General features: G+C 34.4%; 2 protein-coding genes across 2 annotated transcripts; one reads left to right on the forward strand and one right to left on the reverse strand.

Annotated features, from left to right (window-relative positions):
* Positions 1-1,587: 1,587 nt before the first annotated feature.
* On the forward strand, positions 1,588-8,475 carry LOC121998787 (imidazole glycerol phosphate synthase hisHF, chloroplastic-like). The gene is made up of 17 exons (XM_042553840.1): positions 1,588-1,685; positions 2,255-2,358; positions 2,741-2,910; positions 3,011-3,125; positions 4,379-4,437; positions 4,524-4,562; positions 4,676-4,774; positions 5,657-5,719; positions 5,814-5,876; positions 5,969-6,051; positions 6,379-6,487; positions 6,568-6,621; positions 6,928-7,015; positions 7,138-7,175; positions 7,364-7,469; positions 7,669-7,835; positions 8,046-8,475. The coding sequence occupies exons 1-17, from the start codon at positions 1,663-1,665 to the stop codon at positions 8,115-8,117; spliced, it is 1,452 nt and encodes a 483-aa protein (XP_042409774.1). The 5' UTR covers positions 1,588-1,662; the 3' UTR covers positions 8,118-8,475.
* Positions 8,476-15,585: 7,110 nt separating this feature from the next.
* On the reverse strand, positions 15,586-16,209 carry LOC121995510. Its single transcript, XM_042549236.1, has one exon. It carries the CDS (start codon positions 16,207-16,209, stop codon positions 15,586-15,588), a length of 624 nt encoding a protein of 207 aa, XP_042405170.1.

The raw sequence follows: 16,209 nt of genomic DNA on the forward strand, positions 1-16,209 counted from the left end.
GACATGATTTTATTGGGAATTTTTCTTTTCTATCAAGGCTGTTATAAGGTGGAAGGGTAGTTATTAGGCATGGAAATATCAAAATGAGTTAGATCATATCAAATTTAAAGATACTGAGCACCAAGTGCTAAATAAAAATGTTAATGTAGTATTTCCTATTTCTAGTAGGTTATTACTTGTTCCAATTATACCTATATTGCATTTACCAAATGATTTGATGAGTCAAGAAATTAGTCTTATGATGCTTCTTTGTAGCTATAGGAATTACAAGGCAAGACATTACTAAAATTTTATCTTAATTCAAAATAACACTTATTAGATTGTCAATTAAAAGTGTTAGAAATTAATTTTTTAATCAATTGGACGAAAAGAGACATGGCGGAAATTGTGATATTCATCGGTTTTGCCTAAACTAATCAGACTAGGACATTATCTCGCACAGGAGCATTGTCCATGAACATGGGCGCGGGAACACTAACTCAAGTATGCACAAATGTTAGTTCATATGTGATTAAAATCAAGGAATTTCTAAAATACATGAAAATTGTGAAAATAGAAGAATGACAGTATCATTTAGCACTACTAGAAGCAGTGCCATTCGACACTTGCACGCTGCCGGCATTGTGAGAACAATGTCTTCCAACATTATCCTGGTTAGTTTCCCTTGGTTGTGAAGAGAGCGAAAAAATATTTGTACTGCTTCTCCCATTAATATAAATATTCTATTTACACACACACTCTATATTCATACTTGTTCACATTTCTTTTACTTTGTTAATATAAAAAAGGCTTTGAACTTTTTGAAATTTGATTTATTTTGATGTGATGATTTAAGACAATGTTTGTAGGTTCAAGTCAACTTCTAATTATAAAAATTTATATATAAAAGGCTTTGGGCTTTTTGAAATTTGTTTCATTTTGAAGGAATGACATCTGACCTACAATGTTTGTAGGATCAAGTCAACTTCTAATTGTACAAAATTATTAGTAAAAAGGCTTTAGGTTTTCTTAATTTTGATTACGTAAGACATACATTGTTTGTAAGTTCTAGTCAACTTTAATTACGTATAAAAGGTTTTAGGATTTTTGAAATTTGACTTATTTTGAAATGATGACATAAGATTTACATTGTTTGTAGGTTCAAGTTAACTTCCAATTATACAAAATTATATATAAAAGGCTTTGGATCTTTGAAATTTGATTTATTATGAAGTGATGAGGTAAGACCTTTACTGTTTATAATAGGTTAAAGTCAACTTCCAATTATACAAAATTATATATAGAAGGCTTTGGGTTTTCAGAGAGTCAACACAATTTTTGTTTTATTTGAATTTATTTTGACCTTGCAAGCAATTTTTGAACAACTCATTCTTTTTAAAATAAGGAACAATATTAAAGGGACCTTGTCCTTTTTGATATTTAACCATAGAGTGACACCCCTTCATAATTTGGAAACGACCACCCCTTTGTTTTTTTCTCATAGAAATATTCTAAAAGAATCTAACTATCATTTGATGGTTTTCTTCTCTATACATATTTTTTAATATGAAAATTAACTAATTTATCAGTGAAATTACCTATGTTTTTTAGGTGCAAAATCCAGAAGACATTCTTGATGCTAAACGCCTTATTTTTCCTGGTGTTGGGGCCTTTGCAGCAGCAATGGAAGTGTTAGAGCGAACTGGGTAAATGCAGTCTTTTTATCATACCTTGCATTTATCAACGCATGCTGCCCATGTAGTCTTCAACTGTTCTTTGTTGGACTTAGTAATTTGATGGATTAAATGATGCTGTATTTGCAATGTTTCCTTGTCAAGATATTGGGGTTTTCACAGCGAACTGCTTATGGCTCATTTCATGCTTTTGGTTATTTGGTAACTCAAATTTTCTGCCACCTTGTTAGAGTTATGCTAGTTCATTCTTTTCTATGGTTAAGAATTTTTGTCAACCACATATCCTTTGTTTTGTATAAATTTGTCTGCTTTCTTCCGTATATTCATTGTGGTACTAACACTGTTACTTACTTGAAGAATTTATCTTGTCCTTTTGGCTGTTTATAAAACACCTGTAAAGCTATTCTTCTCTGATATTTGTTATCTAGAAAATTTTAACATACTCTTTTGCACTAATTGTTTTATAAGAGTTGCTTTATCATTCTTGAAATATTTGTGTGCCCATGTTGATGATCTTTAGATTTGTGCTTATTTTTTCTACTCAATTTATGTTTTGCTTACTCATGTTCATTGTCATTAAGGATGGCCGAGCCACTTTGTAGATACGTAGAGAGTGATCGTCCATTTTTGGGGATTTGCCTTGGACTTCAATTATTGTTCGAGTACAGTGAAGAGAATGGTCCAGGTGGATATTGAAATTCCTTTTGGATTTTTCTTTGCTTTATTAGCTCCATTAACAAAATGTTCATGAACAGGAAGACCAAAGGATTCTTTCCTATACAAACCAAGCTTTTTCAAATTAGATCATTTATTCTGTGTGTTTCAATCAAATTGTATTATCCATTGTGTGAGTTTTACTAGTAATTATTAACTTACAATTTCTATCGCAATGGTCTGCATGTGAGAAAGGTATCTCTGAACTTCTTCAACTGATTCTCATGAAACTCTCTCCAATATACTATGTTCCATAGTTCCTTTTTCTCTTGTACTGATACACAAGTCATATTTCTGTTTTTCTATTTTTTTTTTGTCCCAAATGATTCTACGAATAACATTTATTTGTGCAGTAAAAGGTCTTGGTTTGATACCTGGTGTTGTTGGACGTTTTGATTCATCAAATGGTCTCAGAGTACCTCATATTGGCTGGAATGCTTTGCAAACCACCAAAGAGACTGAAATTTTGGATGATGTTGGAGGGCATCATGTCTATTTTGTTCATTCCTATCGTGTGATGCCTGTATGTCTTCTTGTGATTTGACAATCAGACCAACACATTTTCATATTTTTGTTTAATGAATAGTCTTGCCTAAATTATTCTTTGCAAAAATTTTGCTTAGACAGATGCTAACAACGAGTGGATTTCATCAATATGTAATTATGGTGATAGCTTTGTTTCGTCTATAACAAGGGGTAATGTGCATGCTGTCCAGTTTCATCCGGAAAAGAGTGGAGGTAACATTCTCCAAATAGTATAGGTTACAAGTCAACATTAATATATATTTTTTATATATTTACAACATGCTCGAACATGATTAATACTTTCATCACATTTCTTGCTGAAATTTTTTTGAGATCACAACTACTTCTAATTTAATAGAAGATTACACTCTGTATGCTTCTAGATTCCTTATGAGGTGCAAACAAACTAAGCTTGACTAGCTCCAGAACTGAGTATGTCATTATGAGGATATAGGATGCGGAGTGCATGTGCGAGTTGGTTATAATTTGACCTTTATCTTGTGGATTATTTTAATTGGTGATAAGGAAAGATGATGTTTAGTTTTTGGTTACTTACTAGAAGTTGTTATGGAAATGGGTGTTTTGCTCCTATCTTTCTTAATTCAAGTGCCAGGAAGGGGATGAGGAAATTAGAGAATGATTTTGTAGAGGTAATTTTAGGCTTCCAAACTGTTGAATATGGGATTGATTTTGTTGTCTGATTTCTTCAGCAGGACTAGCAATTATCTTCACTCTATTATCAATTTTTCACATAGGCTAACATCTTATACATACATTACTGCTTGTAATTCTTGTAATTTTCCTAGTCTATTTTAAAAGAAGTAGATATTGTTAAAGATGTCATTAATAGAAAGAATTAATGGTTGAAATGTGGAAGGAAATTCTATAGTCTTTTTTAATTGCCATGCTTTATGGATCATGCTTTATAAGATGAAATGTTGTTTTATAAGATTGGCATTACCATGCTTTATGGATCAGCATATTGGACTCTTAAGATGCAAACTTGTACAAAAGACTAATTTAATATTGATGAAAATGTTAAGATACATGTGGTGTTACTAAAAAGAATTAAATATAGAATATTACTAAGACCCTTAGGTGTAGGTTCAATATTTGACTAAATAAGGGAAAATAGGCAGAGATGATATAGAGACTTAAAGGCACCAATAGTTTCCGTAGTTAGAAGAATTTAAATTATTGAAGTAAAAGGTATAAGGGGTCGGAATGAATTGAATGGTGCTAGTGATAAAACTTTGCTTATAGGTTAGCAAGGTATAAGATCCATATAACCAACCCCAAATAGTTAGGACAAATACAGCTGGCGATGATTTCTTTCTATTGCTTTTGTATGTTTAATATATAGTCTGGTGGAATCCTCCTTCAGCATCTCGAAAAATTCAACTTTAGTTCATATTCTATTGTTAGTCCTTGTTAGTAAAATAACTTTATGTAATATGGTTCAATAGATGTCGGGATTTCCATATTAAAGAAATTTCTTGACCCCTCTTCATCTTCAAAGACAAAGGTATACCTGGTATTCCATTATGGTTGTGTTCTCTACACGATCAGCATTATTGTACAATCTGATTAATTGTGCTTGTAACCTTTTAGAAATCAGCCATTGGTAAAGCATCACGACTGGCAAAGCGAGTGAGTTCTTTGATCTAGTTGACATGGATATGGATATTTAGGCACTTATTTATTCATGACTATGTAATAATTGCTTCTTTTTTGAAAAAGAAAAACTTGATGCTGTTATGCAGGTGATTGCATGTCTTGATGTGAGGGCAAATGACAAAGGGGATCTTGTAGTCACAAAAGGGGACCAGTATGATGTAAGAGAACAGTCAAATGAGAAAGAGGTATGAGAAATTTCCTACAAAAAGGTGCCAGTATATATATTTGACTCTTGGGCCTATAGTGATAGGCAGCTGTTCATAGTTTCCTTTTGGTAGACTTGGTATTTGGTGTACAAAATCTAAGAATGCCTCCTCCATTTCATGATCTAAATACAACTTTTGATTTGGAATTTATTTGAACTACTATCGAAGTCGTGATACCATACTTAGGTCTGGAATATAGTTGAGACAGTATTAATCAGTTTAGTACTTTTTGACTTTGAGCCTGTTGTTGGAGAGGAAATTGATAATAGACAACAATGCTGGATGAGGAGGGAGAGACCCTAGTGAGATCAAAGGATTGAGATGGAAAATGGTGGTGAAAAGAATCTTGTATGTCGTTCATATGAATAAATTAGCCTTTTATTAATGGAAAAAGAATTGTTGCTATGCTGAATCCTTTCCTGTAGTTGCATTTGTTCACTTGAAAATTTTAGCAATTATTTAGAATTCTGACTTGGCCGGCAAACTCATTGGTCTGTAATTATTATCATACTGATGATCCTCATGAACCTCATATTATACTTCATGTTTGCATAACTCAAGTTGTAAACTGAGCTATGTTTATGTGGGAATAATCCTGGTATGGATCACAAATGGTTTCAAGATCCGACGTTGATTCTGATTTGGGAGCCTATTTCAGATGGGGATGAAAGAAAAGGCATTAGGCATCTGTAGAGTTGTTGGGTAGTTTCACTTTCCTTAAAGCGGTAAGCCTAGAGCAAGTGGAATAAGAAGGCTCTCTAAATGAACTTGAGACAAATAGTTTTGCTTTAAATGTTTGACCTTTCTCTCCCTCTCACTTATTTTTAAGTACACTTTCTTATTTTGCTTTCACGTCAATAGGTTAGAAACCTTGGCAAGCCAGTGGATCTAGCAGGTCAGTATTATAAGGATGGCGCTGATGAGGTATACACTTGTTCTACAGTTTGATAAACAAATCTCCTTATTATTCTTTTAACATTAAAAATAATTCATTTGAAGTAATTGTTTAATATTCCAGGTTAGTTTTTTAAACATAACTGGTTTCCGTGACTTTCCCTTGGGAGATTTGCCGATGTTACAGGTCTGCAAAATAAACATGCTTTTGCATTATTTGGTATTACTATACTTGTTTTTATGCTAAACTACTTGTGCCTTCACATGTTTGCTAAGAAGATATTGCGCTACACTTCGGAAAATGTTTTTGTACCACTAACAGTTGGTGGTGGGATACGAGACTTCACGGATGGAAATGGAAGGTTGTTATTTTTTTTCCTGCTTTGTAGGACTATGCCGATATCTAATGTGTGCAGGATCTTTTAGTTTCCTACCTCTGATAGAACGACACTTGTCGTACCATCCTTTAAGCTGATGTGTACATCAGATTCTACACCCGTTAGGATACTGATTTGTTGGATTAAACAGGCTGGACTTTCTTCTTTGTGGATACTAGAAAGCATATGATTGTAATTTATTTGACTTGGATAAGTAGAAAAACATCGTCTATTTTACAGTTATGCAGACAACATACCAAGTTCTTGTCAAATTCTCTGGGCTTGATCTCTGGGCTTAGTCTTCTTCTGCAGATACTATTCGAGCTTGGAAGTGGCATCTGAATATTTTAGATCGGGTGCAGATAAGATATCAATTGGAAGTGATGCAGTTTATGCTGCAGAAGAGTATTTGAGAACTGGAGTAGGCAGCTATATATGCTTTCCTCCTCATTCACTCTTCACCATTATCCTTTGCTAATCTTACCCTTGTACATGTTTAAGGTGAAGACTGGGAAAACCAGCTTGGAGCAGATTTCTCGAGTTTATGGGAACCAGGTTGACATTTCTTCTTTTTTTTTTTTTACTTTTCTGCTTCCTATGTTTGTTGCACCTATATTTCAACTGTTCTCTCTCCCTATCACTGTATTTTTCTCCCTATCTGAACATGTTCAATGAAAGTATGTGATAGATTAATTGTTTACTGAGAGTACAACTCAAGTTGCATTTCTTGTCACCTTCTTTTCTTGATATTCACTATTGTGGAAAAAAGATTTTGAATTTTGTGCAGTATACATCTGACTTACTAAAAAAAAAATAATGACAATGATAATGTTTATTGTCAATACTTTTTAACTCCATCAGGCAGTAGTTGTGAGCATTGACCCTCGGAGAGTCTATGTCAGGAGCCCTGATGATGTTGAATTTAAGACCATTAAGGTTTCTTCCCCAGGTACTATATAATTATAATTTAGCCTTTCTTGCTCCTTTTAGCTCCACAAATTATTGCTTTTCACATTATACGTTTCTTTCCACTTCTCTATGATTACATTTCTTCTTCCATGATAACTTCAGGTCCCTCAGGTGAAGAGTACGCATGGTATCAGTGCACAGTAAGCTTTTCATTATTTATGCACATTATTTTCTCTAGTCATTTATTTTGTCACAAATTTCTTCAAACTAGTCTGGATGCTTCAACCCAAACTCGTAACTATAAATTGGATTACTTTGTGTTAACCTCAGATGAACAAACAAGGTCTTCAAATCTTTCTCTTGCCTGATTTGACCTGTTCTTGTGCAGGTCAATGGTGGGCGTGAGGCTCGGCCTATTGGAGCTTTTGAACTTGCAAAAGCTGTTGAAGAACTTGGAGCTGGAGAAATACTATTAAACTGCATAGACTGTGATGGTAATTTTTCTTACATGGAGGTGGATGGTCTTACAGCACATTCTTCTTTCTGTTAATATGCACTAGTAGAAACTACCAAATTGTCATTGTGAAAATATGGTCAGTCTGCTAAATGCATAGCAAATGTTCTCCTTGGTCCACTGTACTGATATGACATCGTTTACCTGAAAAAAAAAAATCATGAGATACTTGTTTGCAGGTCAGGGTCACGGATTTGACATAGACTTAATCAAGTTGGTATCTGATGCCGTCACGATTCCTGTAATTGCGAGCAGTGGAGCAGGTGCCGTTGAGCACTTCTCTGAAGTCTTTGAAAAGACAAATGCATCAGCTGCACTTGCAGCTGGAATTTTCCATAGGAAGGAGGTAATTTCATAACTCCATATCTTTTGCTGATTATTTGATGGTATAACTGACGAGAGGCTATATAGACAAGCTTGCAACCTTATCAATCTGAAAATAGATTAGAGATTTTTGTAGGATTAGTTTCTCCAGTGTTGTTGATGGATTAAAAAGAAACTTTCACTCTATGTTCTATATAAAATGAAGATTAATGTTTTAATTTCGACGATGCAGGTTCCTATATCGTCAGTCAAACAACACCTGCTGCAGAATGGCATAGAAGTTAGAGCATGTGATGGGCATTAAGGATGGAAGTGCCATGAATCAGCTTAGTTTTTAGAATCTACATGGTCTTGCATGTTTTTGTACTATTTCATAACCAAAAAAACTGGTACCATGGTGCTCATCTAGATGGTCTTTTGAGATGTTGCTTCTCAAGTTATTTAACTGTAAGAAGTGGCAATAAACCATTAGATTTTAGTCCTATTTGCTTAGGATATGTTTATTTAGAGGTCGAAATCATTGGAGGTGAAGGGGACTATGTTTTTTTTTTCGTTTACTAGATGTGGAATTAGTTGAAAGATGGATTTGCAATCCATTTGTGGATTGAGTTTTATCCTCATTTTAATTCCATCAAAATCAGTCAATATTTTCCTCCTTTCAATCCCAACAGTGAGTTTGCAGCCTTTCCTTCTATTCTCAATTCCCATTGCCTTAGTACACCTTCCATTCTTGTCTTGAGTCCAAAAAATAATTAAATAAAAAGTGTCTGCATAACAGAAACGAGAAAAAGAAGTTGAAAGTGATACCCAGAAAAAGATTTTATTGGTGATTCTTTGAAAGTAACCAAAAAAAAAAAAAAGAAGAGAAAGTTTAAATTTTCAAAAATAATTGTTTAAAAATATAAAAAAATTTGGTTATTTCTTTTATTTATGGAATTGTTCTTTCAACGGTTGGTTTTTCTCCCTACCCTTATTTTCTTTTTTTATTTATCTCCTTCAGTTCAAGAAATTTAATTTTAAAAAATTTAAAATAATTATTTTAAGTATTACTGTAATTATGTAATTTAATGAAAAGATCATGTGAGAGATAAGTTTTAGTGTCAAACAGTGAAAAGAAACAATTGATTATTTTGATAAATTACATTCACAAAAATAGAGAATGGGGAGTTTTTGACACAATAATAAAAATATTATTATCATAAGATTGTGTGCAAGACAATTGTTATTTTGAGGACTGACATTGCCAGAGCATCATCGACACCAACAACCACGATAAATTGCGATGGTCAAGCAGCGACAACCGCAAGCTGAACTGTAGCAACAGATTTAAGCAAACCAAGCGTACAGGAAATGAAAAGTAGTGCTAACCAAGAAGTGCCTACAGTAAGAGACGACGCCCCTAACAATTATGTAGAAGACGTATCACAGGGTGCATCATAGGACACGGAAAGTAGCTGTACATTGAACACTTTGACCTCATCTACCTCATGAAAGCGAAGATACCTCAACTGCAGTAGCATCCTCATCGGCAAGCAGCGAGCCCAAACAGACCGCTTCCGTCACTCTCAGACGGTGAGGATATACACGCAGTGGCCATGCTAGAAGATGAAGATCACATCCTGGAACATAAGAGGCTTTCACAAACCCCTTAAATATAAAGGGGTTCAACACCTCCTTAAGCAACAATGTATCAATGTCCTTGGTCTATTGGAGACTCAATTATCAGAGGGGGACCTTAACACCACACCCTTCAATGGTTAATGCTCTATTAGCTTCAAAGTCATCGGACAATGCATCCTTATCACCTTCACCTATCGCTGACCTCTATAGGTATCCCTCCTTGAGCTAGGGGAACGATCTAGCGAACCATGGATGATAATTGTGGACTTCAATTCCATATTATCTACTAGTGGTAAAGTTGGGGGCATGCCGGTCACGCATTATAAATTGCAAGACTTGGAATGAACAGTCCATTTATGTCACTTGTGGACTTACAACCCATAAGATGTTGCTTCACATGGACAAATGACACGGTGTCAAGAAATTTGGATCCGACTTTGGTTAATCATTAGAGGTTGATGCAGGACTTCCATAACTCTACATAATTCCTTCCGTTGGGATGCTTCTCAGATCATTCTTGTTGCATCGTCTCCTTGATTCGAGGTGAACATTGGGTCCGATGGTTGTTCAAGTTTTTCAACATGTGGGTCGCGACAACTTTCTTGAGCTAGTCATTGAGTAGAGAATTCATGGGACTGCACAGTGCATCCTCAAGAAGAAGCTCACACATCTTAACCTCGGCTAGGCGATCTAAACAAACTGTATTTTCAACGCATTTCCCAATAGGCCTTATGAGCAAATGAGGAGCTGAAGATAGTGCAGCACAGTATACTTAGTGGACAAACCCAACAAGCCAACTACAAGCAGTAGTCACACGTCAAGCTGAGGTAGAACGATTATTTTATCAATAATGAGACACAAGGTCCTGTACACTTAGACATAAAGTTAAAAACATGACAAGACCTAACTTAATTTATTAATCACACCAAAACAACCTTGGGATTCTAACAAACTGAGTCGAGATAAGCATGCTTCCTCTACCATTTTCTCTCTAGTTCTTGGCGGTTAGAGATAGTTCAATAAAAGTATCCAGTTCAAGGTCCTGTAAAAACTTACATGGCTAGAGAAGGAACACACCTTCCACACACATGTAGGATAAGGAAGAGCTAAAATAATATCCATCTTACCTAAACATGTATCAAAATATGAATCACAACCAATAAAATCAACTACATATACCTCCATGAAATTTTCTAAAAGATAAGCAATCATATTAACCTCATCGTGTTGATATGTACTTGCAGGTTATAGACAAGTGTGTTGGTTGCTACTCAGAATAACGTCCTAGTTCCCCTGTACAAAAATTTGTACAAGCATAGAACTATCCTAGCTACTCATGTATTCTACTAAAGTTAATTTTGGATTGCAAACGATGCTTAATATTATTAATCTAAATTTTCCCTTTAGAAGTTAAACTGGAATTGGGAACGAAACTTAACATTCTTACTTCAAGTTCAAACGATGTAATCTTCCTAAGTTAAACCATATTACAGAAGTTAATCAAATATCTATTTTAAGGATCAGCTTCCAGGTCAAACATGGCGAGGCACTAGGCCTTTTTGGGTATGGGATCATCTACCACTGCCTAGACAAAGCCTTTCAAAGAAATCAGATATTTAACTTCTCACAGTAAACAAGGTTTAACAATAGAGACCTCAATAGAAACACATTATCGAAACGAAAATCGATAACAAAAATGATAATTAAAATCGATAACCTCTTGTGTTTGATTTTTCAAGATCTATACAAAAGTTGAACTAGTTATGATGCGGAAACTAATAACTAGTTATATCTCTTGTAACTTATAGACCTCTTGATTTTCTATTGTATTTCTCTTCTTATCTCGGACGTCGTGTGGACGACGATTTACCAAGACGAGAATCCACCCAAGCCTTCTTCTTCCTTTCAAGTTTTGGCCACCAACTTTCTCCAAGAGATGATGAAGTTCGGTCACCAACTTTCCTCCAAGGGATGCTAGACAAGAGAACCTTCTTCTCTTCTTCTTCTCCTTCAAGCAACCGGCCATCAATGGATCTCCACACCAATATGCCGCCGGCTACCAAGAGTGAAAACAAAGGAGAAGAGAGAAAGAGTAAGGGTCGACCACCACCAAGGAAGAGAGGAGAGGAATAGAAGATGTATTGTTATGAGGTGAGACACCTCTACCCTCTCTTTTATATTCCTTGGTCTTGGCAAATAAGAAAAGTTTTAAACATAATTAAAACTTTCTTATATTCCTTGTCAATGACTAAAAAGGAAAGTTTTAAAACAAAAAATTAAAACTTCCTTTTCTTCTTGTCATGGCCGGCCACATGCTTGTTTTCCAAGCAAGGAAAGATTTTAAACAAAAATTAAAATATCTCTTTTAAAAATCCTTTTTGTGGATAGTTATAAAAGGAATGTTTTATAAATTAAAATCTCTCTCTTTTAAATCCTTTTATGGATATCTATAAAAGATAAGATTTAAAATAAAACATGGTTTCAAGAAAGAAAAGTTTTATCAAAAAAATTAAAATCTTTCTTTCACATTATAGATAATTATAAATAAGGAAAGATTTCAAATATCTCTTTTATTCCTTTGTAGAAAGTTATAAAAGGAAAGATTTAAAAAATTTAAAACTCTCTTTTAAAACCAACATAAAAGGAAAGTTTTCAACAAAATAAAAACTTCCTTTTATTTCCTTTTATGACCGATCTAAAAAAAGGAAAGTTTTATATTAAAATCATCCATTTAAATCCTTTTAATAGATCTCTATAAAAGGAAGGATTTTACAAAATAAAACTTCCTTTTGAATTCAATGTGGTCGGCCACCCTTGCTTGGGCTCTAAGCTTAGCTTGGCCGACCACCTTAAGGTGGGTAAGAAGTTGAGGTTTGGTGGATTTAAGACTTTATAAATAAGAGACTACAATAAGGACCAAGAGAAGGAATTGGTTTTGGTCTCCCGATGAGCTTGAGCTTCCCGTGTTCGCCCCGAACACCCAACTCAAGTTCATCAATAATATCTCATTCCACTAAAGAGTTATTATTGCACTACCGCACCAATCCCATATTACTATATGGGCTTCTTCTTATCATGAGTGTGTTAGTCTCCCTGTGTTTAAGATATTGAATGTCCACTAATTAAATGAGTTACTGACAATTCACTTAATTAATATCTAGCTCCAAGAGTAGTACCACTCAACCTTATCATCATGTCGGATTAAGTATACCTGCAGGGTTTACATGACAATCCTTATGAGCTCCTCAAGGGGACATCATCAACCTAGATTACTAGGACAGTTTCATTCTATAATCAACAACACACTATATAAATAATATCATTTCCTAACTTATCGGACCTATTGATTTAACGAGCTAAATCGCACCCTTTGATAAATCAAAGAAATAAATACTAAGTATATGTGTTTGTTATTATATCATGATTAAGAGTACACACTTCCATAATAACAGAGTATTGTTCTTTTATATAGTCAGTATAAAAAGATACTATCTCAATTGATCCTGCTCAATACACTCATAGTGTACTAGTATAATTTATTAGTCAAGATAAACTAATACCTAATTACACTACAACCACTCCAATGGTTTGTCCCATTCCATCTTGGTTGTGAGCAACTGTTTATAATTCATAAGGATATGATAACATGACCTTCTGTATGTCTGCTCGCACCATGTTATCTACAATATAAATTAAATGGACAACTACACTTAGCATAAATGTAAGCATTTGACCAATGTAATTCTTATATATTTATAAAAAAAGCTAGACTTTTAGTATACACTCTAACAATAAAATCAAAATATGAATCACAACCAATAAAATCAACTACATATACCTCCATGAAATTTTCTAAAATATAAGCAATCATATTAACCTCATCGTGTTGAAATGTACTTGCAAGTTATAGACAAGTGAATGGGGTATCCTCCTGGTCAGATAAGGGCTTTGTAGTTGATATTTTTTTTTCTTTAGATTTTCATGTAAAAACAGAAAATAATCTTAAAATTATTAAACATAGCTACAATTCCCTAGTAACGATGCCAAATTTGATAAACGTATTATCATGACACGTTTACAAACAATTTAAGTACTGAACCCTTCTAAGCTAATATAGCATAGAGATGATTTGTGTTGTCTCTCACAAGGAATGTTGCTAGAATGAAATCTTAGGATTAATTTATTTGGACATGGGGTTTCAGTTTCCGTGCTAATGCTAAAAGCAATTAACGAAATACAACCTATCTAACCTAAACTACAATTGTAATGAATTAAAAAAGAATAAGCAATTAAGGAAATTAAGCATTTAATGAAATCTATCACCTACTTGCATTGAATAGAGAATTAAGGAAACTAAACTACAAATGCAAATGTAAATTGACTTATGGAATTGGAAAGCCAGTAATCTAACCTAGCTTAACCTACTGTTGAACGCAAATAAAACATAAACGGTAATCTTCAACTTAATCAACTACAAAATAACTATCTAATCACGCTAATCCAAATTCACCAATTGTATGAGGACATGGAACATCCATCTAATTGTTCACACAAATAGAAATGACAGTAGTGACCTAAAGGTGTTTACAACCTGAGCTAGGGCATCCTCAAGCTCGTGTCGGATCATATCTGTAGTGAAGTGCTGCTTGGAGGAGATGAAGCTGGTCAGATGATGGCTGATAGCAGGATGGATGAATAATGTGGGGGCACAAGTCATTATGCATTCATGTTGTTTAGCAGCATGTTCTTATTTTAATTATGTTTCTCATTGCAGTAATTTTTTTTTATAACATTCATATACTACCAGTTTTTGTGTCAGACTTATGCTTGAAATGCCAGATCCACGTAGTAAGATATTTAACTCAAGAACCATGACAGTTCTATCCTATAGATGGATGTCAACTGCAAAAATTGCCTAAATTATTGAAATCAGTACATAACAATTGAAAGGTTGTATGTACGAGGTATTATGTAACATATTCATCTAATGATGCAGTAGAGACAAGAACTGATCATAAAGAATAATACGGCGTGGCTCACAAACAATAATGATGCTCAAGCTAAGAGAGCATTAGTTATAATAATGGTTCCATACCACTAAGTATTCATTTCCAAGTTTGAAAATGTATCACTAATTCAAACAACAATTTGATAGTATCTCAAGAAGAGGAAAACATAAAGATAATTGCTAGAGCCATATGCTGAAATTTATGTTCTCTCAAGCTATGAATACCTATTGTTTCTCTATTGAATAGAAATCTTTCGCTATACAAAAGGTAGCATATTTTACCCAACAGTTTTCTCGAGATATCAAAGGCAGCACAATTTAAGCTATCTTGTTGACACAATATCATTCTGTAGTTGAGGTAACAACTGGTTCTTTTGCATCAATAGGTGGGGATAACAAAATCAGTTACATCAACAGCTTTATTCTTAGATATTAATAGCACATATAAGTTGGCATTTCTTCAATTTTTCAGTTCGTGAAGGTCACAACAGAAACAGGTCAAGCATTCCTATAAAAGATGTAAAGGACTCTCGACTCTGAAGTAGTTGTAAAGACAATGTTTTTGTAAAAGTTTGTGGGAATTATGTTAGATGGACAATAGATGCATTTGAGAAATCAGAAAATGTAGCATAAAGGGGGAGCATTTTTCCACCTTAATTAGGTGATCAACATCTTACACAGAAGAAAGATATGATACAAACATCAAATATTAGTTGAATTTTGGATATAGAGAAAACCTTGCAAAAATCTATTTCCCTGAAATCTTCTTCAATTTCAGTGCTGTCAATGAAGGCGGCCTCTATAAATAAAGAAATTGAAAATGACATTCAATATAAACAAATTTGCCTCTCATCTAATTGCTACAAAGTAGAATGGCATAAAAAAGACCACCTCTGGTAGTAACTCGAGATCACCCAATTCCTTGAACTCTAGTAGGGAATTTCCTTAAGCATTGTCGTCAAACTTGCCTAGTATTAAAAATATATGTCTCGATAGAATTGTTTGGTGTAGATCAAAGTACAGTGATGCTCATACAACATTTTGAAACTCCTGATATTTTTGACGCTAGAAGTTTTATCAATTGGTAAATTTTTGCCGGATGTCCAAATTCAAAATATCTTTCATCTTACTACACAGCCATTGGCTACATGTGAGATTCAAACCAGTCGAGAATATCACCAATAGGCAAGCTGGTCATCTCATGGTATGCAAACGCAAGATTTAACTCCTCCTCTACATGATCAAGCCATTTATACTTCTCCATTGAGGGATCCTTTTCCTTAAGAGCTTGCTTCCACCAAGTCGCTCGTCCATCGCTCTTCAAATATCCCCTCTCATCAATGAAACCCTTCTCTTGAAACAACTCAAAGACACTAGCAGATACTGCCTCATCCAAACTAGGGATCCTTTTCGTCAAAAGCGTACGAGTCAATGGGAACTCCAGACACCTAACCTCATTAACAGAAACACCCTTCTTCTTCAACGCAACCATGTTCTTCTCTATCAGCCTCTTTGCACGCAGGTCTTTAGGCATATGGACAAAGAGAGTGGGAGGATACCCAACTGGAACACCCATGGAACTGAACACCCCAACTGAAATCATGAGCGCTACGCTGCTAAAATTCACCTCTTTTGCCAGCGCAGAAACAAAATAACCACCAGATGAAGCTCCTAGAGCTGTGACAGGAAGCTTTTGGAGCTCGTGGTTCTCAATCCACCATTGTAATATCCCTTTAGCAATGTTGACGACTTCTCGATAGACCAGCAT

Source organism: Zingiber officinale, chromosome 6A (assembly GCF_018446385.1).
Source record: "Zingiber officinale cultivar Zhangliang chromosome 6A, Zo_v1.1, whole genome shotgun sequence".
NCBI lineage: Eukaryota > Viridiplantae > Streptophyta > Magnoliopsida > Zingiberales > Zingiberaceae > Zingiber > Zingiber officinale.

Excerpts from the sequence above, each read along its gene's own strand:
- LOC121998787 (XM_042553840.1), top strand. The coding sequence starts at position 1,663 with ATGGAAGTGTTAGAGCGAACTGG. Across the intron at positions 1,686-2,254 it reads GAAGTGTTAGAGCGAACTGG|GATGGCCGAGCCACTTTGTA; the intron begins GTAAATGCAGTC and ends ATTGTCATTAAG. Across the intron at positions 3,126-4,378 it reads TCATCCGGAAAAGAGTGGAG|ATGTCGGGATTTCCATATTA; the intron begins GTAACATTCTCC and ends ATGGTTCAATAG.
- LOC121995510 (XM_042549236.1), bottom strand. The coding sequence starts at position 16,209 with ATGCTGGTCTATCGAGAAGTCGTCAACATTGCTAAAGGGATATTACAA.